This window comes from Toxoplasma gondii, chromosome XII, assembly GCF_000006565.2.
Source record: "Toxoplasma gondii ME49 chromosome XII, whole genome shotgun sequence".
NCBI classification, from domain to species: domain Eukaryota; phylum Apicomplexa; class Conoidasida; order Eucoccidiorida; family Sarcocystidae; genus Toxoplasma; species Toxoplasma gondii.
The window spans coordinates 3,202,579-3,222,584 of NC_031480.1; the positions used below are offsets into that span (position 1 = coordinate 3,202,579).

The 20,006-nt window shown below is 55.5% G+C and overlaps 3 protein-coding genes across 3 annotated transcripts; 1 reads left to right on the top strand and 2 right to left on the bottom strand.

Annotated features, from left to right (window-relative positions):
• Window positions 1-88: 88 nt before the first annotated feature.
• Window positions 89-1,184, bottom strand: TGME49_247260 (hypothetical protein; the record flags this gene model as incomplete). The annotated part of the gene is made up of 1 exon (XM_002367052.2): window positions 89-1,184. The coding sequence occupies exon 1, from the start codon at window positions 560-562 to the stop codon at window positions 89-91; it is 474 nt and encodes a 157-aa protein (XP_002367093.1). The 5' UTR covers window positions 563-1,184.
• A 4-nt stretch (window positions 1,185-1,188) lies between these two features.
• On the top strand, window positions 1,189-7,611 carry TGME49_247270 (hypothetical protein). Its single transcript, XM_018780812.1, has 3 exons — window positions 1,189-2,822; window positions 3,342-3,427; window positions 4,077-7,611. Exons 1-3 carry the CDS (start codon window positions 2,074-2,076, stop codon window positions 6,965-6,967), a joined length of 3,726 nt encoding a protein of 1,241 aa, XP_018634950.1. The 5' UTR covers window positions 1,189-2,073; the 3' UTR covers window positions 6,968-7,611.
• An 859-nt stretch (window positions 7,612-8,470) lies between these two features.
• On the bottom strand, window positions 8,471-19,961 carry TGME49_247280 (hypothetical protein). Its single transcript, XM_018780813.1, has 4 exons — window positions 14,058-19,961; window positions 12,183-13,314; window positions 10,484-11,679; window positions 8,471-9,790 (listed from the first exon to the last, which is right to left on the bottom strand). The coding sequence occupies exons 1-4, from the start codon at window positions 19,116-19,118 to the stop codon at window positions 9,743-9,745; spliced, it is 7,437 nt and encodes a 2,478-aa protein (XP_018634951.1). The 5' UTR covers window positions 19,119-19,961; the 3' UTR covers window positions 8,471-9,742.
• Between the last annotated feature and the right edge of the window lie 45 nt (window positions 19,962-20,006).

Here is a 20,006-nt window from a genome sequence, read left to right on the forward strand (position 1 = left end):
CAAGTGTGTATTTGCACGCCGCGTGGGTTCACACACTTCCCCTCCGCACACCCGCCCCAGTGTGAGCCACAGGCACACACGGGCCGACTCACTCCGTCTCCACGGTGGATTTTTCACTTCTTTCCCGGCATTTGTGAAGCAAGTGGGAATCTCTCTCAACTGGTGAAGCGAGAAAATTCTTTCCCGCGTGCAGCTCCCCGAGAACAGCGGATTTCAGGATTGCAGGCACGGCCCCGGTCCACTCGACGCGGCGTTCGCTTGTCTCGCCGTTTCCGGCGACGCGTTTTCGTCGCGTTTCTAGTCGCTCTGGTGTGTATTGTGGAACCAAGCATTCACGCAAAGAGAAAAGAGAAAAACGTCTGTTGGATGCTAATTCGAGAAAAAGTTCCTGACGCGGCTTTGCCCTCCTTCGCAAGTGACCAAAGGAAGGACCGCCTGCGCGAGGCGACACGATCCAGCGGCAGTGCTGAAGCTCGGTCAAGGTGTGTTGCCGGTTAATCTGAAGAGAGAGCCCTTTGTTACAGACGTCCCAGTAGTAGACGGAAACGCGTTTGCGCTGCATACACGGTGTGGCTTATGAGAATTGAATCAACTATTTCCCGACACCCATCCTCGTGTTCGCGGAAGAAGCATCTTGTCTAGGTGTGCACAGACACACGAGTGAGAGCAGCGTCAAGTTAAAACGTTTGTACTGCCACACTCAAACAGATTCACCTCGAAACAGCGCAAAGATAGGCTTTAGATGTCCACAAGTGTCTTCGTGACTCTCTGCGGTGAAAGCCTTCTTCCTCTCGCAGAAGAAATGGTTTTTTTCATGCGGCGCCTCTCTGCCCGCGGGGAGAGTCGTGGTGGTCGGAATGCAGGAGGGCGTAAGTTGAGACAGCAAGTGACAAGGAAGAAAGCTGGAAATTGTTTCCTGTTTCCAAGTTTGTCTCCAGGCTTTTCTGCGCGAACGGAGAAACACTTTTGGTAGTCTGTTGGAGAAAGAACAAAGGAAAATCAGAACTTGCGGATTCTCGCAGTGTCAGGGTGAAAGTCAAAAGTCCGTGCCGCTTCTTTTTTTCGCAGACCCTTCGCTTCCCTCTTTGCAAGTCATTCTTTCTCTGACCGACGAACAAGCACCACGTGTCTCCTGTCCCTACCCCGTTGTTCTCGCTTCCAAGGTTCTATATCTTATAAATTTTTTCTCGCTCTCTTGCAGACAGGTCTCGAGTTTCCGCTTCCCTTGGGGCTCCCGGAGAGTCTGGAGATGCCCCTGGTTTCTGCGTTTTCCCCTGCCCGCTCTTGCTCTTCCCGCTAGTTGTTAAGCTCCGCTAGACTCTCTTCCTGCGTGTCTGTCACATTCTCTTCGTCCTCTCTGTCGTTTACATAAATCTCGTCCTGCTTGTCAAAGTTCCTTGTAGCTTTCTCGTTCGCTCCGCACTTAGGACCACACCACCGGAGTTCACTACTGGCCCTGGGGCAAACAGGCGGACGCGTTGCTTCCTGGAAAAACGACCTTCCACCCAACGGGGACTGCCGCAAACAAGTTGTTGCATCCTCCGTTCGAGGCCGGCGCCCTTCCTCGCCTCTCTGCACTGCGGTGGCTCGACAGCAGAAGGCCTCGCCTGCCGCTCGAGAGTCTCTGAATTTTCTCTAGCTCGCGCGCATGCTCACCGCACTGCAACGCTCAGAACACAACCCGCGACTCTTCTCACTGTGTGTAATGAATGGAAAGAGACAGGGGGCCAGGAAAAGAGGGAAAAAGAAGGTCGGGGAACCGGACGCTGGAAAGCAGCGCATTCGCGAAAGACGAAAATGGACGGGAAGGAAGTCAGAGCGAAGGATAGCCGGGAGATGTCGTGACAGCCGTACCAGACGTGAGGCCGCAGTGTCCTCTCTTAGATGGAGGAAGGCAGAGACCGACACTGACACACAACAGAGGAAATCAGACACCGATTCGTATCCACGGCACATGCATACACTTCATGTAAGATTACTGGACAACATGAAAAGCACGCAGCTTTCTGGTTTAAAGGAAAAACGTCTTCGACTTTCCCCTCGAAGTAACGATGTGCCACGCTCTCTGCGAGAATGGCAGCTTCTCGTTCTCGTCTCGCTTTCTCTCTCACTCTCTTTCCACTGCTGTCACATCTGCTATTCCTGGGGACCTCGCCTTCTCCTCTGACACGACCTGCGCTTTCCCGGTCTTCTCCAATCCTCCGGCCTTGCCTCTGTCGTCGCGCCTGTCTCTCCCTCTTGGTCTGCGCGCCCTTGCTTGCTCTCGCCGCTTCCTTCCCTTCTTCTCCATCTCTGAAGCGCACGATTTCCGACGCTTCCTTTTCGGCCATCTCTGGCTCTCCTTTCGCCTCTTCCGCCGCTTCCTCCTCTCCTTCGTCTTCCTTCCGTGTTTCGTCGTCTTTCTCTGCTTTCTCGCCTTCGGCTCAAGGCTCTGCTCCTCCGTCTTTTGCTGCGCCTCTCGCAGCCGCTCCCGTTCTTCCACCGGCGGCTGCTGCGAAGGGCCGCGCAGAGTTCGAGGCTCTCTGGAAAGATGCAGAGGAGATATTGGGCGGGAGCAGAAGCGGCGCGCTCAAGAGTTGCTGGGCGGCGGTGTTGAAGGAAATCAACCTTCTGCAGAGTCTGCCGAGCGAGCAGGCCTGCAGCAGCCTCGGCGAGGCTTCCCGCGAGTACATTGCACTCCTCCGCGCGCGGTGTATATACACCCGAACCGGGCGCCCGTTCCCCAGCGCGCAGAACGGCTGCTACCTGCTGCCAGACGATGTGCCTGTCACTTGGCTCGCGCTCCGTCCGGAGAGACAGGGAGAAGCAGGAGGAGACGCCAGGTGGGCGAAGTCGCCAAAACATGAAAAACAAGCGTCTGAGAGACGCGGGGCGGACCAGGTGGAAAACGTGGAGGGAAGCGAAGTGGAGGAAGGAACAGTCGAGAATCCGTGTGTGACACTCGAAGCCTTCCTGTCTCTCCAAAGCTCTCAAGACATCGCGCTGGAGCTACACCTGAGCGAAGGAGCAGAATTCCAAGGTTTCGCGGAGTCTACTGTGGCTTCGCTCTTTTCTGGAGACTCAGATCCCGATGTAAAGCCTTCTTCCAAGCATACGCCTCTCGCAGCCTCTGTGACATCGCAGACCAGGGGAACGGAGAACGAGAGAGAGACGAAGGGGGAGAACGAGAGAGAGCGAAGGGGGGAGAACAGGGATGAGGACTCCACTGAGCAAGACAGCGCGCTTCCCCAGCGTTCCTCGCAGCCTGTTGCTCGCAGTTTGGAAGAGCGGAGAAGAGGCTCAAAAGGAAAGCGACGGAGCGCAGTCTTGAAACACCTGGTACACGCATGTGAGGCGCTCAGGCAACGCATCGTCGATGGATGCCAACATGCAGACTCGATGGACTTTGGAACATTCGCGCTCGTTCGCGAACAAATCAACCACATCGGTGAGAAGGCGCAGGCAACACAGAGGCCACAGGCTATTCCCAGATAATGCAAAAGTGTAGAGATGTTGAAAAACGACTTCGGACTGTCGCTCTAGACATTCGCATGCACCAAGGCGCACTGAGGACACACCAATCTCTGGGATGCCTCACAAACACAGATCTACACACATGTACATTCATATCCACACACACATATATTTATATATATATATATATATATATATTGTATATTTATGTATATATATATATATGTTTATGTATATATATATATATGTACATATATGTATATATTTATGTATATATTTATGTGTATATATACGTACCAATTTGGGTACGTCCGCATACACACATATGCCCATGTAAGCGTAGCTGCAGATCTGTGCGTGGGCACCTTCTTCACAAATACGCACCTGAGGAGAGAGAGCGACGCACGAGCAGAGACTCTCGTTTTCATGCATCCGAACGGGCGCCGCAGATCCGCAAGAAGAGATGCTTGTAGATAACTGAACTGGAGTTGTCTGGGTATTCTCAGATTCACAGAGCCGACTCTGTGTACTTTTCGACGTGGACCTTCCCGACCTGCACACCTCAACGCGTCCTCACCTGGAGTGCAATGCGCATTTTCTCTCTCTCGTGTCTGTTGTGCCAGACAACATTTGTTTCTTCTTGCACAGTGCAGAGTGGCAGCGACGCAGCGAGGCGACTGTGAATCGCCTGGCTCTCGCGTCTGGGGCGGTGGCTTCGCGCCTGCATGCGCAGGCGCAGAATCTCGCGGAGATGCATGTGATTCAAAAGCAGCAGTTGGAGGGGGGCTGGCAAGTGACTCAGCTCCTTTCGAATCTACACGAAGGCCTGAAGGACGTCTTTGCGGCACTGCACCAGATCCGAAGTTTCCATCGCTACCTGGCGGAGGCTGTGGGCAGCGTACAGACGTTCGCCTTTTACTTCTTCGCTCTGTTTCTCTCCCTCTGCTTCACGGCGCATGCACGCGTGCAGGCGGCGCGGCTCCCGCTCCTCCTGCTGCTCCTCGTCCTCACCGCCGTCGAGCTCGCGACTCGGAAATGGGGTATGCGACTCTTCCTCGCTTTCGCAGAGCTCCGCGAGCGCGCTCGGTTCTGGAGGCATCCTGACGAGACGCAGACGAGTCGAAGCGACCCGTTTCGCACTCTCGGCGACTCCTGGGAAGCTCCAGGCGCCGCCGTCGAGACCGTTGCATGCGGCCTGAGGTGTATGTACACCTCTGCCGCTGCACTGGTCTGGCTCCACCGCGCCGTCGTTCACAAGACGCCCGAGGAGCTGCTTCGCAACGAGATGAAGAAACTCCAGAAGGAAATGCAAGAGGTGCGCCAGGCGCTCTGTCAGCGGTCTCGCGCCGCAGCAGCGGCCGTCCAGCATGCCAAAGGAAACGCGAGTCCGAGAAGCGACGCGGTTTGGAGAGAAGAGTCGAGTTGGGGAGAAGAGGCGAGTCGGCGGCACAATGCGGTTTGGAGAGGGGAAGGTCGAGGAAGGGAGAAAAAGTTGTTTCAGGCCTTTGTGCCGCGGCGCGCTGCAGGGCCGCAGCAAAGGGAGGCATGTGCATTTCCACAGAAGCCAAACGTTCGAGGCGACGTCCTGTCCGCCGAGAGGGCCGAGCGCAGTTGCTGGTCGTCTACTGGAGGCGGCGAAGAGGAGACACCCTGCACCGCCTGCCTTCCGAGTTTGACGCAAAGATGGCGCACCTCGATAGAACGCGATGAAAACGAAGAAGAAGAGGGAGGAGCAGAGAGAGGAGAAAAGGGAGAAGAAAGGAGAGGAGAGGAACGAAAAGGCGACGGAGGAGGAACAGGGGGAAGGGAGGGGGAGGACCCAGGGCATGCCAGCGCGGTGGCCAATCTGGAGAAGGAAGTGGCGGAGCTTCGAGGGCGGCTCGCTAGGCAAACTTTGGTGCATGCACGGCTGATGAACTTTTGCGAGGAAATGCTGGATAAATTTCGACGCGGCGAACAAGCATCGGAGAGCGACCTCAACCAAGGCGCGGCTCTCCAGCTGCTCTGGAACGAGACCTGCAGCGTCGCGTCCCTGTCTGGGAAGCTCGCGCATTCGGCTTCCATGTTCGTTTCTTCTCTCTCTCATCCGTTCTCCTCTCCGACGTCCTCCTTCGCGTCGCTCCCTGGCGAGCCTGGCCCTGCCGAAAGCCCTTCCGACCTCCGATTCTTCAGCGTCTCCTCGCCGTCTTCCTCAACCGGCCGGGTCGCCGCGCCGTTGGGTTGTACGTCCACTGGAGACGGTTTGAGCGGGGGCGTTGGGAGCGCGCAGGAGGAGACATCAGCCTCTTCTCGGATTCGTTCCAGTCCAGTCGACGCTGTGTCTCCGAACCTCGAGGGAGGTATGTCTCTCGCCGCCTCTGTCTCCGCCCGCGTCGAGGGGGCAGGGGACAAGCAGGCGTCGAACGAGGAAGAGGCGGAGTGCGTGTCTCCGAGCGCTCGCTTGGCGTCTCAAGCGTCTCCTCGATTTTGTGTTGTTCCGGCTCGGAGCGAAGGCGAACGTCAGCCGGTGAGTGCCACGGCCCGCGGGAGGACGCCCTCCGCAAACGAAAAACAAGTCTTCTGCGCCTCTCTCAAAACATCACAGAGACTGCTGGCAGGGACTGGAGGAGACATCTGCGCCGCGCTGTCTGTGGGGTCGGTGCGGTGTGGAGACAGGCACCGCACAGGGCCAGAAACGCCTGGCTGGCTAGCGTCGGTCGTCCGGAGACACCTCGGCTGGGGGGCGAGAGCGAGAACAAGACACAGGCGGGCGGCCGTGTCTCTCTCTCGGCGCTACGACAGAGACGAAGGAGAAGCAGCAGACTCGACTTTCCTGCCTTCTTCAGAAGAAGACGAACGCAAGACAGCGGTGGAGAGCAGAAGCAGACTCGTACGGACGAACGCAGAAGACGCAGAAGCAGTGGCGCCGGATGGAGACCCAGACGAGCGAAGAAGCGCAGGATCCTGCGGGCAACGCGCCGAGCGACGGGCGGCCGTCGCTGATTCTCTCACGGCGCCGCAGATGCGCGACCGAAGGGAGACGAACTCGGACGAGGAAAGGATGAAGCTCGATCGGGAAGAGGGAGACACTGAATGCGGCAACGGCGGCAGAGGTAGACAAGGAGGAGGCAAAAGAAGAATCGATGGAAACAGACAAAGAGACATAGAACAGAGAGAAGAAAGGGAAGAAAAAGCGGCAGCGAGACCAGGAGGCTTACGCCGAAATCCTGTGAGAGCCGCACGACCTCGTCACTTTCTCGGCTGTGTGGAAGTTGAGAATCCGGCGGAATTTGCGGCGCCGTGGCTCTCGAAGATTTCAGAGAACTCTGGGGAAGACACCGCCCTCCCAGCACCGAGGGCTCGACGGGTCGAAAGCGAGAGAAGACAGGGAAGACACCAAGTCGAGAAAAAAAAAGGAGAAGAAGCGAGAAGCAACGAGACAAAAGGAGAGAGCAAGGAACAGCGAGAACGAGAGAGAGACGCCAAGGGAGCGAGGGGGAAACACCCGAAAACAGAGCGAGGGAACGGTCAATGAAAACGGTGTTAAACGACAGAAAAGCAAGTGGAAGAGGAACGGAAAGGTTGAGAAATCGAGCAAGAGAAGGAAGGATGAGATATAGGGAACAAACGAAAGGAGACCGAGGCAAGAGAGGAAAGAAACAGATGTGGAGCAAGAGAAGGAAGGACAGAGAGGCAGAGCATCAGAAGAGAAGGACGATATTACAGGAAGACTGAGAAGGAGAAAAAATCAATGACAGACGGGAGTTGACGAGGTGAAGGATGAAAGACTCAAATTAGGGGAGGAGGCGCCAGTGGGGAAAAGATGTGCAGAGACGAGGAAAGGAACAGCGAAGAAAAGAGAGCAGAGTGCGAGGAAAGAGAACGGAAGAGACACCATCGGCCGAGAAAGTGGAGAGAGAGGAGAAAGAAATGGACATGCCTAGCATCCTCCGTACAGTGCTCAGCTGCGCGCGACGGAGTGACGCATAGGCCTGAAAGAGAGAGGTGAGGAGGAATCGGCATAAAAAACGATGAATCGCAGAGAGAGTCGTGGTGAAACGCGAACGCCTCAGATCGACTTGCAGCTACCACCGACTGCTCTCTAATGGCCTTGAAGAAGAACAACGAAGGTGACAAGGCAGTGACTTTTGCCTGTTCGAAACGGTTTCTGTAAAACGCTTTTTCAAAGTGTTTCCACCCACACGACATCCTTGCTCCCTGAAGAAACAACTCCCTCCCACGATTGACACATACACCGCGCAGAATCGCCCTTTCCTTCACGAAATCTAGATATCTATGCATATACAGAAATGTAGATATACATCTAGTTATAATCCAGTTGTTACATATATCTTCGGCCCTCTTTATACATATCTATATATATCATGTTGATTGCTGTATAGATACAGGAATATCTGTATATTTACATTACTTACATATATATATATATATGCACAGATTTCACGTGGCGGTGTAGTTACATGTAGATGCGTATATTTACATTATGCATATTATACACATCGAACTGCTGTATAGGTCCATATGTAAGTATGGGCATATATATATATATATATATATATGTATTTGTTTAGAACATCTGGTCAAACTATGTTTCGCTGTGCCTTTTACGGTTTTCGGCCTTTCTTCTGTCGCGGAGTCCCCTGGTAGTCCGTGGCATTTGCAAGAGACGAGCCCGAGCGCGTTCTCCATTTTTTCGTTTTCGCACCGGAGCCAATCTCGACAGACGGGGTCCGCAGCGGTGCCTTCTGCGGCTGCCAGAGAGAGGCAGTGACTCTGCGTTTTTTTAATATTCACAATTGAAAACGCCACACTGCATGCGATGCAGGAATCTTCAATGTCGCCGCGTGACTCTCCACAAGACCTTGCGAAGCCTGAGAACCACAGAACTAGCATGTGCATATAGTGTGAATCCTCCGGTCCAGTTCGCAAACCAAATACAGATACAGACTCCAGTTGCTGAGTAAATCATTCAGTCCGCGAATTTCAAATCCAAAAGTGGAGCCGGGGCCGCCGAGGCCGATTCGTTCACACGGCTCTCCATCGCAGGGTAGCGCGTTGATCCTGGCACTGAAAACGTTCTTCGAAGAAACGAGCATGCCTTCGGCCGACATGGCTGTGGAGGTGACTCCTGGACCCGATGGAAACTTTCGCGTCTCTCTCCACCTTTCACTTTGTCTCGTCACGTTTACGGAAATGGTCTGCTTGCCCCAATTCTCGGTTCGGCGACTTTGCGAACACGGGGGTCCGTTTGCTCGGGGTGGAGAGAAGGACGAGGAATTTCGAGAGGTTTCTCGACTTCTTCTCGAGTGCTTCCTGGACATCCATTCTCCACGCAGGACTATGTTCTTGTTGTTCTTGGTGTTCTTGGGAACCACTCTGCACGCAGGGTCACTTCACGGATTTTTCTCGATACTCTGTGCTACGTCGTGAGTCTCTGTTGTAGCCGTAGTCTTTGTTTCTCGGATGGACAGTTGTGTGTGTGGATGTCTTCACCATGGAAGCCGGGTGGTTGAAACGCTGCTTTCAGCGTAGACGAGGAGTCCATCTGTTTGCTAGGATTAGTGCTCTCCAAGACGGGAGCATTTCGATCTTCTTTCGCGGCAACCTGTGCTTCATGATTCTTCATCAACTTGGATTCTAAATGACTGTCTTTCGGGGCTCGCAGCGCCGAGACGAAACCTGTCATCCTAAACATGAACTGTCAATTGTTCGTTTTTTGCGTCTTGCCTGTCTCTCTCTAGACTTCCCAGCCTTCACGCTGGGCGACAAAGAGAAGACACGAAGCAGGAAGGGAAGCGAGTGAGTGCGAGGCCGAGAGAAAAGACAGATGAGAGAAGCAGAAAACGCCAGAAGAAGGAGACCCTTGCGGGAGAGCGTCAGAAAGAAAGAGGCAGGCATTCGATAGGTGGAAAAAAAGAAGAAAGACACTCTCGCGAGACAGAAAGAGAGAGAGCTAATGATGGGGCGTGGACGCTTTACCGGACGTCATGATCATCAACTTGCCATGTAGAGCTTCAAAGGGTGACATGGAGCATTCCCCAGATACGCAAAGAACCGCAGAAAAAAGGAAAACCGACGGCAGACAGTGAGAGACACATGCTGGAAAGGCAGAAGGAAGACTGCAACAAGGAAGTTGTTTTTCGCCGCGGACTGCTGGACCCGACATGGGGCGGGTGCCATCTTTGTGCGTCTCCTGGAGTCCTCAGAGTCGAGCGCTCGCTGGACCACTTCGACTGTCTCAGGGCGACGACTTCGAGGATAAACTGCAGACAAAACGGCCTTCTTTCTGTCATCGCCAGGCGACCACTGAGAGGCCGTCGCGGATGGGGAGAACCAGCTGAGGAAACGAGAAAAGGCGCCAGCGAAAAAGATAAAATGTAGGACGATCCAGACGCGCGGTCCTGCAGAGCCCACCGAGGCGGCCGAGGACGCAGACGGTGAACGAAGACCCAAAAACGAAACAGGAAGTGCATATCTCCTGAACATACTCCCGAACGCACAAAGAGGAGACGAATGTCAGAGGCCTGGAACAAAAAAACGGCGACTTGTCGAGGAAACGCGAAAAAAGACAGGAGCAGAGCAAATGGTCTGTGCGCGAAAGATGCATCGCCCTGTTCCAGAGTCAGATGCGCAAGTCGAGTCCCCCGAGAGAGGGCGAAAAAAATGAAAAAACACACTTGAAAAAAGAGGAGCAGTAGAATTGGACAGGCGCGGGAGAAGCCGAACGAAGAGAGAACGCGGAGAAGACAGTGGCGCTAGAGGGAGCAGCGCGTGATGCCTCCGAGGGGGAAAAAACGAAAAAAAACAAGACTGCAAGTAACGTGATGAAGAACGCGACTGTGGGTACGCTGTTCAAAACAGATCTAGGAGTGTATATCTCAAGATGCGAAGGATACGGGAGAAAAGTCCCGTCAAGCGTTTCTCGATAGACACATTAAGGAAAGAGCTGCGGTAGACACACAGAAAAGTCGAAAGATCTCTGTCTCAACGTGTGGTAGAGACGCTTGTTTTCTCTGGTCTAACGGCCTACCTGGGCAACGCGTTCGTCGCTTCTCAGCATCTCCCTCACTAGTTTCATCTCTCTCTCAATCTCCTCCAGTCGTCTCTCTCTCTTCTCTTTCTTCTTCTCCCTCTCTCTCCGCTTCCCGTTCTCTTCCAACTCTGGCGTCTTGTTCTCCTCGATCACCCTCTCTTCAAGTTGCTCCGTGTGTCTGATCTCGTTTGTGTGCTCGGGATCTGAGAGTTCTTCGTTCCTGCCGTTCCCTTGCTCCCTCCGCCCATCCGCGTTCCTCTGGTCGTGCGTCGGTGTCTCGGCCTCGTCTCCGCTGTCGCCTTCTTTTCGCGTCTCCGCAGTTGCGTCTCCGAAGTCGAGTTCTTTCTCCCTGGCCACAAGCGCCCCTGAAGACGCGTCCCTCTTCCGGTTCGCCTTGAAGAGAATGTTATCAATCAACAGAAGGCCCCCGGGTGCGAGGAGCGGCTGCGAGGGATGTAGAATAAAATCTCGAAGAAACTCGCCGTACTGCCTTTTGCTCGCGTCGAGAAAAATCAAATCAAATCCCTCGGGGGGAATCAAGAGGTTCCTGAGATCGCTCTCCAAGGCAAAAGAGGCTTGGCCGTGTTCAGCCTTTGTATCGTCAGCCTGTCGCGCGTCTTGGTGCGTCTCTGGGAAATGCAGAGAACTCAAACTTGCTTGCCGATCGCCTTCCCCCCTCACTCGCTCGTCTTCCCCTTTCTCGTTCGTCCTTTCTCCTCGCTCCCCCCTCGCCTGTCTCTCTTTCTCACTGGCTTCGTCCTGCTCTTCGTCGAGAGTTTTCCTCTCTCGTTTCGACTCAACCAGCCTGGGGCCGCCCCCTCCTTCGACACTCCGCGGCTTCACTTTCCTCTGAAGCAGCGCAAGCGCCTCTCGGGCCTCGCCCTCGATTACCCGAATATAAGCCGCATACGGTGAGGAAGCGAAATGGGCCCGAGCTACGTCCAGCGCTCGCCGGTCCCTCTCAATTGTGACAAGGACAGGGGGCCTTCCTTCGAGATTGTGTCCTTTCTCGGATTGAGGGAGAAGATGGTCCTTTGCTCCGGGCCGTCGAGCGGGCGTTTCCTGCGTTTCCTCTTCCTCTTCTTTCTCCTCGTTTCCGCTCTGTTGTTCCGATCTCGGAGACTTCCACCACTTGGCAGGCGACGGGTGGGAGGGTCGGGCGTTGATTGAGAGGCCTTCTGCGAGGCTGAGAGCTGCGAGAGAAAAAGTCAAAAAAAGTAAGAAGCGGAAGAAGTGAAATTCAGGGGAAGAAACAGACGAAACGAAAATCCTGAAAAAACCGAAAGGTAAATGCTCACATTAGATACCTTGCCGATCTCCGTCTCCCGAACTCGCGGCCAAGGCATGCGTTCAACGACGCAGAAAACCAAGCGTATGTATTGCGAGAGGTGAGAGACTGAGCGAGAAGGAAACCGAGAAGGAAAGGAGGGAGAGCCAAGCTGCGAGAGAGGAGAGAGGAAAGACGAGAATCGACGACAGCAAAGGAGCGGTAATCAGCTGGAGAAGCACACAGAGAAAGTTAAACGCGTAGAGGAAGGCAGATCGCGAAGAAAAAACCGCAAAGAGTGGACGGACGACGTGAGTCCGAGAACACTCTATAAAACGAAAGAGACGGGCCTGCCGGTCTCGCTGTGACATCCTCGGAAACGACTGATTTCGGAAAACAGAGGAAATGTTTCGTCCTCCAAAGACGCACTGGAAAGGCCGGTGAAGGTGCCAATTTCGAGGATGGCACGAGGCTTTTGAAGCCGCGAAATAGTGGACAGAAGCCTGCACTGCAGTTTGTCACTCCACCAGGGCCCCGAAGACGTTTCGCTGACTTCTCTGGGGTTCGCGTCTTCTCGCTCTCCTTCTCCACGCGTTTTCTTCGACAGGCGAGTTCCCCTGCCTCTCGCTACCTCTCGCGCAGGCGCGCTCTCTTCTTCGCTTTCGGCTCGTGTGGGCTGCTCGTCGCTTCTTCCCCTCCACATGCGACTCGCTTCTTCGATCTCTAGCCGAGGGGATCTCTCTGCATCCTTTCCTCGCAACGAACGTCGCCGACAGGCCTCGGCTCTCGCCTTGTCAGAGTTTGTTTTCTCGCCGCTCTCCCTGCCCCAGACGAGTTCCTCCGTCGCGAGACGCAGTTGATCTAGAATGGGTTCCTGAGCAAACGAAGCAGAGCTCGCTGCTGTCGCCTCTGCATGCAGTTCCCCCAGAGCGTCGACGCCGACGTTCGCGCTCTCCTCGTCTCCCCGCTCCTGGCACTCCGCTTCTCTCCCACTCAGATTGCTTTCTCCCGCAACTCTGGCGTCTCCTCTCGCTTCCAGCTCGCGTCTTTCTCGCTCCCTGAGGTTGCGTCCGCTCTGCGCGCAAGTCTTGCTCTGACCGCCCAGTTCCGCCTCTGGACCACGGCCGCCTGCTGCGCGTAGTCCTGCTCCATTCGCCGCCTCGGCACACGGAGCGGAGGCCCGGAGAGAAGGCGGGGAAGCAGACGGAGACTCGAGCGAATCCACAGCAGAGGCCCGACTTAAAGCCTGTGGAGGCGGCAACGGAGAACCAGAAAACGAAGAGATCGAAGCGCGCGAAGAAGCCGAGAGCGGAGAGGGAGACGAAGGAGAAACAGTCAGGAAAGAGTAAGGTGAAGACGACCGCGGAGACGAGAGAGGCGACAACGAAAGCAAAGGCGACGTAAAGACGCGAAGCCGGCGAGGGCCGTCAGAGCTAGGAGGATGTCTCAGGCGCGAGCTCGGGTGAGAGGAGAAGGATGCCAAATTGCCTTGTGGGTGTTTGGCTTTTCCCGAGCTCCAGGGCACCCACAAAGGGCCGAGGAAGGCAGAGAGAAACGACCTCTGAACGACAAACGACAGGCCGGCAGGCGAACGAAAGCAGCGTCGCAGAAGAGCGAGATGCTCGGGGAATCCTCACGAAATGCGAAGAACGAATCGAGGGCGTTCGGCAACAGCGAAAGACGTAGAATCTCGAAAACACACAGACCAATAACGGAGTCGGCGCCGATCCCCGTGCGCATCCAGCATATACATATCAATGCACTTATATATATATATATATATATATATATGTCTGGGGTGGGAGAGGTATGTTTACACCGAGAGAGTTGGACATGCAGAGATGCATGGAGGTAGACGCATGTTTGATGTTTGAAGGGATGTCTACAGCGAGACAGATTTATAGAGCGAGGCCGAGGCATGCGCACAGGTCCTACACAGATGTATAGAGATGCGCAAAGACGCATCGACACAGAAGACGGCTTTTCTGCGGCATGAAAGGATTCAGGGAACGGCAGAGAGGAGGGAACGAAGCTGCGCAGCCACGGAGAGAGTCACAGGCAAGTGCAGAGCGCTGAATTTGGCCGCGTTCTAAAAGCAGAAAAGATGATGACTCTCGCTCGCTGGATCACGAGAAGAATGCGCTTGCTGATGCTCAGGAAGACAACAGAAACGCCGCCTCGTGAAGATTCAAAGAGCCCGATGCGCGCGTCAGAACTCGCACAGACTCGCCTGCATGCGCCCGCGCCTCCTCAGCGCAGAGAGAAGGCGCCTCGAGTTCCTGTCGCGCGTTCCACGTCCCTCACCGGCGCCTTCTCTTTGACTTCTTCTGCACTGTCTTCTCGTCGCTGGCCTCCTTCTCTCGCCTCTTCTCCCTTTTCTTCTCGCTCTCGCGTTGCTACGTGATGTCGCAGCTCGTCTCTGCTTCGCGTATCTGCTGCGACGTCTTCGGCCTCTGCCTGTCCTCCCTCTGCTGCATGTTCTTCGGCTCCTTGGTCGGTTCGTTCGCCTTCATGCTCGACAGCTGCACCTTCGTCTGCTTTCGCTGCGTGTCTGATTCTGTCGCCATCTGTTGCTGGCTCTTCGCTTCGTCCTTCTTCTCCATGTCTGTCGCTGTGAGTCCTACTCGCCTTTGCGGCGTCGTTGAGAAGCACAGCCAGTCTGAGTTGCGTAGGGAGAAGCTTCTCTCGCGCGCGTCGTTGTTTTTCTTCGACTCGTCGTCGCCTCTCTCTCGCCTTCGCTCGTCGTTCTCGCGCTTCAAGAAGGAAAGCGTCTGCTTCGCCCTCTGTGTCGCCTTCGAAGTTCTCCAACGCAGTCTCAGGAAAAACTGTTCTCGCCTCTGGAAACATGTCCCCTTGTTCTCGCCCTCTTTCTTCTCTCTCGTTTGCCTTGTCGCTCGCACCGTTCTCCTCCTTCTTCTCGCCGACTTCTTCCTTCGCTCTCTCTTCCTTCTGGCTGCCCTCACCGACCTCTTTCGCTGTTTGCGTCTCGCGTTCCCCATCGGTCGCTCCGAGCACCTCACCGTCCTCTCTGTGTCGTCCTATCCCCTCTGCTCTGTGTCGAACAACTTTCGCTTTGCATGCGCGGCTGCAGCATCCGTGGAGAGCGTCGGCGCAGTCGGTGCATAGGAGGATGCGCGCATGGCACGAGGTGTATTGACAGTTGGTGTAGAAGGCGGATTTCCTTTTCTGACACGCACTGCATGCGGCGAACAAATGGGAGGTGACTCGGCGCGTCATTCGGTGGTCGAAAACGTACAGACTGCCAAGAAAAAAGCTGCGCTTGTCGAGGAAGGACGACGGAGAGGCATCCCGAGGCTTACACTCCGTATCCGACGAAGAGAGAGCGAGGCTGCAGAGGCGGTCTCTCGCCTTCGCCGCTTGCTCCGCTGAGGCCTCGCGTTCATCAAGGAATTCGCGATTGCCTTTCGGCTCCCCGCTAGCGGCTGAACTACTTGCGGACAGTCCTGGGGGCGCCTCGAGTGCGGTGTCTCGCGACGGTGGTTCTTTCTCTCCCTCGTCTTCCGCCTCGACAGTTGCAGAGTTTTGCAGACGTTTCTTGCTCTCCTTCTCCAAAGTCTGCAGATACTCCACGTAACGGAGAACGCCGCCCTTCAGGCGAAAAACGCAAGGGATGCCCAGCCTCTGCTTCACATATGCCCCAGCCTTCACACAACGAATTCCCCCTGTACAGTACATCATCACCTCGAGCTCTTCTTTTCTCTCTTCTTCTCGAGTTTCGTCTCGGCCGTCGCCAGCTCGCTTCTCTCCTTCTGCGTCTCCTTCTGCGCCTTCTCTTTCGTCTTGTCGCCTTTCGTCCCCGCCAAGCGAGCGAGAGGAAGACTGGAAGGAAGGAGCAGGTGAAAGAGGAGACGGAGAAGAGGCAGCGGGAGAGAAAGCAGAGGAAGCATATTCAGGCGACCGCTTCTCTTCACTGGTTTCGGCTCGGGAGGATCCTGGCAGACTTGTGTGACGAGCCAGAACAGTGCGGAGAGCGCCGTCGGATCCAAAGCTCTCGGAAAAAATATTGGTGTTTAGAGGCACCGCTCCCTTGAAGAATCCAATGTCTGACTCGTACATGTTGCGACAGTCCAAGAGCACGATTCTCTTCCGTCGCCGTTGCTCCCGCGTCTCGCCCTCGCCTGCGCCATGGTCTCGCTTCCCCGCCTCCAGGTCGCTCGCCTCTCTCGTCTCTCTCGCCTGTTCCTGTTCTGCCTCGCTCTGCAGCTTCAGCATTTCGCGCAGCTTCGCTTCCCATTCCTTTGGCTCCAGTTCAACTCCGCAGTCGTTCCAGTCCAAGTCCTTCAGTCCCCAGTCGCTCGCGGCCAGTGGCGGCACCTCTGGAGACGCCGGCGACATCTCTGGGGACCTGCGTGGAGCTCCGTGTAAAGCCTCGGCGGCCGCAGCTGCTGTTCGCGCTCTGAACGACGTTTTTCCCCTTCGATCGGTAGCGCGCGGCTCCGCTGTGGAGGCCCCGTCAGCGAGGATTTGATGTCGCACGCGAATGCAAAGGTCCTCAAAGGGTGGCGCATGCGAACGCGCGCGGGCGTCGGGTGCCTTGGCTTCAGCGGCCGCCTCAAACAGCAGTCCGTCTGCACTCGCGTTTGCGTCGCCTTTGTTTCGGTGCGCTTCGTCGCAAGGCCGGTCGGAGGGAGCGTCTTCCTCGGCTCCCGCCTGACCGAAATACTCCTCGGCATCCATCTCCCATGGGTCGAGGTTGATGGCGACATGCTGCCGCAGTTCAGGGAGAAGCTGGAGAGAAGCGTAAAAGTGAGGAAGGTGCTCTGCCGGCACAGCTAGCTGGCCGTTTATCCCCTCTGCTGCGACGTACGTACGCCCCAGAATCCCCAGCGGCGTCCATGCCAGACGCAGAATCTGCGCGATCTGCTCCGGACGCGGAAAAGACACAAATTTGTAGAAAGACACCAGACGAAAGCGAGACGCGCGCTGTTTCGACGGTGACGCAGACGAAGAAGAGAGAGGAGAAGGCGACAATGGTGAAGAAGACGGGGGACAAGGCGGCAACGAAGATGACGAAGATGATGAAAATGAAGAAGAAGAACGTGGACTCGACGCAGCCGCAGCGGCAGGTGACAGAGAAAGAAGAAAAGGAGCAACAGGAGGAGGGGGCCAATGCGGAGCTGGCGGGGGAAGAAGAAAGAAAGTGAGGACTTTATCCTGAGATGTGGAGGACATGTTCGGAGGAGCGGGCTTCACTCGCAGCAAGCGAACGGGATGGGTCGCCTCCCTCTGTTCAGTTCGTTCCTCGTTGTCTTCTCGTCCTTCGTCCTCAAGTCGACGCCGGGATGCATCGGCTGTTTCCTCTCCTTCGACTGAGCCGTCTTGCGCGTTCTGATTCTCCTCGGAGTCCTCAACTCCATGAGCACACAGTGGCACCCGAAGGTACTCGCGCAACGGCGCGCCATATGCCTCGAACAGCAACGCTCGAAAGTCTTCATCTGTCTCAATCAGAATCGAGTCTCCACTCTCTGCTCTCTCCTCTGTCCGACCGTCGTCTCCTTCGTCTCTCTCCTCAGTTTCCTCTCCTCTTGTCTCTCCTCCTTCTTCACCTCCTTCTTCGCCGGCGCCGAGTGCCTCTGGAACTGTCTCGGGGCCTGCCGCGCGTCGAGAGCTGTGCATGCGCGCGCGCTTCTCCACCCATCGGTAGGCGAGCCGCAGCGGCACCCCGTAGTAGTCAGCCCAGGCGTGAGCGCTCCGAGCGGCCGCCATCATGTCTTCGAGCCGGAGAGGCTCTGCGTTCGATTCGCAGTCTTTCAGCGGAGTGGGGACGGCGGTCTGCGCTCGCTGTCGAGCTGGCGCTGTGTCCTCCCCGCCCTCCGCGTTCGCTGCGCCTCCCGAGGCGCGGCGCAGAGTCGCCAGGAGTCGCTCCAGAGGGAAGAAGACTCGCCGACGCGTAGCGCTGGCTGGCAGGTGCAGACAGCGAGCCAGCTGGGGATCCACGTGGACTCGGACGGGCAGCAGCACCCGCAAAGGGAGGCCATGCGGCCGACCTCTCTGCGGAGGCTCGGTCTGCGGCGCACCGCCGGCTGACGCAAATGGCGAGACGAAAGGAAACGAGGAAGAACAAGCAGACGAAGAGGAAGCAACTGGCGAGAGCGAAGACCATGGAGAAGAAGACGAGGAAGAAGACGAGCAAGAAGACGAAGAAGAAGACGAAGAAGAAGATGAGGAAGATGAAGAAGCGAGGTAGGAAGAGGAGTCGCCAACGATCGTCGGGGGTCGACTATGGCGGACGATGTTGCATCGAGGACAGCCGAGAGACGCGTCGGAGTTTCTCGAGCTCTCATCCCCACCTGCAACTTGCGGAGAACTCAAAGCCGATGCATGCTCGAGAGACGAAGCGAAAGAAGAAGGAGATGAAGAGGAAGACAAAAACGGTGACGACGGAGGAGCAGCTCCAAAGGACTTCCGAGACTGAGGGATTGAAGGCCTTCTTGACAGAGACGAAGACGATGAAGGTGAGGGTGGAAGAAAGTCGGAGAAAGAAGGCAAGGAGGACCGAAACGCGCGGCGTTTGCCGGTAACGACGACACGGTGGGAGGCGCGAGAGAATGAACAAGACGCGAATTCTGGAGGAAAGAGACCTGGCAGTGTCCTCTGCAGACCTCCACATCCTTTCTGTCCCCAAGTCGAGTCCAGGAAAGAGAGGGAGAGAGGAGACAGACGCGGAGTGAACCTCCTGAGACAAAGGGCAGGAGCCCCCACTGACGAAGCGGAAGAAGCGGGAGACGGATCGAACGACAAAGAGGAAGGAAAAGTGACATCGAGAGAGGAAGACGATCCTGCCGGTGATGCAGAGCCTAAAGAGGTTGTCAACCTTGCAGGGGCGTCGAAATCGAACGGGAGAGACACCGCCCTCGACGGGGAAGAGAAGCCGGAGGAGGAGGGAGGCGCGAAGTACGAGGAGGAGTTGCGGAGCACCTGAAGCGAAGACGCAGTGTGAAGGAAAGAGAAGAGAAGAGAGAAGACAACCAAAGGAGAACCGAGAACAGCCCCCAAGCGGCGCCTTTGCTTGCGAGTCCGACAACGCAAAGACACAGAGCAACGAACGCCGGGAGACGCAGACAAACGAAAACCCGAAGAAGAGCGAAATGGAGTTGAAGAACATGAAGAAGAAGAAGAAGAGGGAGAAGAAGAGGGAGAAGAGGAATCAGAGATGCGAGAAGAGGGGGGAAACGACTGGGGTGACGTGGAAGACGGAAACGAAGCGAGGAACGAAGACCGTCTCCAAAGAAAAAAACATTCGCACGGAGAGGGAGCACGACATGGCGAATGGTCCGGTCGCGATGCATGCGGAGACGAGGAAAACAGCAAAAGCTGTTCCATTGGTGTCGTCAGCTTCTCCATTTGGAACTGTGAACAAGAGAAAGAAATCTCATTGAGAGGCTCGGAGGCTACTGCGCAGGGCCGCCGACCGGCCAGCGACTGCTGTGCGTTCGATCTGGAAACATTCGAGCTCTCAGACTGTCTAAAGAGGAATGTTTTCTCTGAAGACACTCTGTGAGCAACTACTTCCGTTACTCGTCTCTCCACTCCAGTAATTTGCTTGGCAGCCAAGAAGAGCTTCCAGTTGCATACGCATTTGCATGCACACGGACTTAACGGTCTCTGAGCAACGACGCATGCGCAGAGAGAAGTCCAAAACTTAGACTGACGGCTAAACGTTTAGTAGAGAGAGACCTCCATTCTCAATGACATGCATGCGCTGATGACGAGTCACCGGAACTCATTTCACTTCCCTGTATGTCTCTCTATATGAACATGTACGTAGATATCAATACAAGAATCTGTATGTTTATATGTATCTATGTATTTTAGAGCTTCCAGGAGGTCGAGACACGGTGTGCCGATTTAAAAAGCAGAAGTTGCATGCAGCAGTGCAGTAGAAAGGCTTGGTCGAATCGCCGGACAACGCAGCGAGTTGGCGCGTATCTCCTTCTCGCCGTCTTTCTCTGCTTCTTCCCAATTTTTTCTCGGTCTGTCGCAAGTAGAGAAGCTGGAAGTAGCGTGCCGTTCTGACTTGTCTCGCTCTGAGGTCCACCGCAGTCTGCTGTCTCAGCCTGGGGGTTCTTCCAGGAAGGCAGAACTTGGAGCGACGCTCGCAAGTAGTCTGCACACAAAGCGGAAGTCAAGTCGCGAGGAGCGATGCAGCAGCAGAAGGAGATAGACAGACACAGAAGGAGGCAGAAGGAGACAGGCTGTGGAGCTTTCTTTCCTCAGAGAAAATGTTTAAAA

What these genes read in the sequence shown, in the direction of transcription:
- TGME49_247270 (XM_018780812.1), top strand. Translation starts at nt 2,074, where the DNA reads ATGGCAGCTTCTCGTTCTCGTCTCGCTTTCTCTCTCACTCTCTTTCCA. An exon ending in GAAGCAGGAGGAGACGCCAG is followed by an intron (nt 2,823 to 3,341) that starts GTGGGCGAAGTC and finishes TGAGGCGCTCAG; the next exon opens with GCAACGCATCGTCGATGGAT. An exon ending in CGAACAAATCAACCACATCG is followed by an intron (nt 3,428 to 4,076) that starts GTGAGAAGGCGC and finishes CTGTTGTGCCAG; the next exon opens with ACAACATTTGTTTCTTCTTG.
- TGME49_247280 (XM_018780813.1), bottom strand. Translation starts at nt 19,118, where the DNA reads ATGGAGAAGCTGACGACACCAATGGAACAGCTTTTGCTGTTTTCCTCG. An exon ending in AAGTCAAAGAGAAGGCGCCG is followed by an intron (nt 13,315 to 14,057) that starts GTGAGGGACGTG and finishes TTTGTCGTTCAG; the next exon opens with AGGTCGTTTCTCTCTGCCTT. An exon ending in GCGACGAACGCGTTGCCCAG is followed by an intron (nt 9,791 to 10,483) that starts GTAGGCCGTTAG and finishes TCGTTTCCTCAG; the next exon opens with CTGGTTCTCCCCATCCGCGA.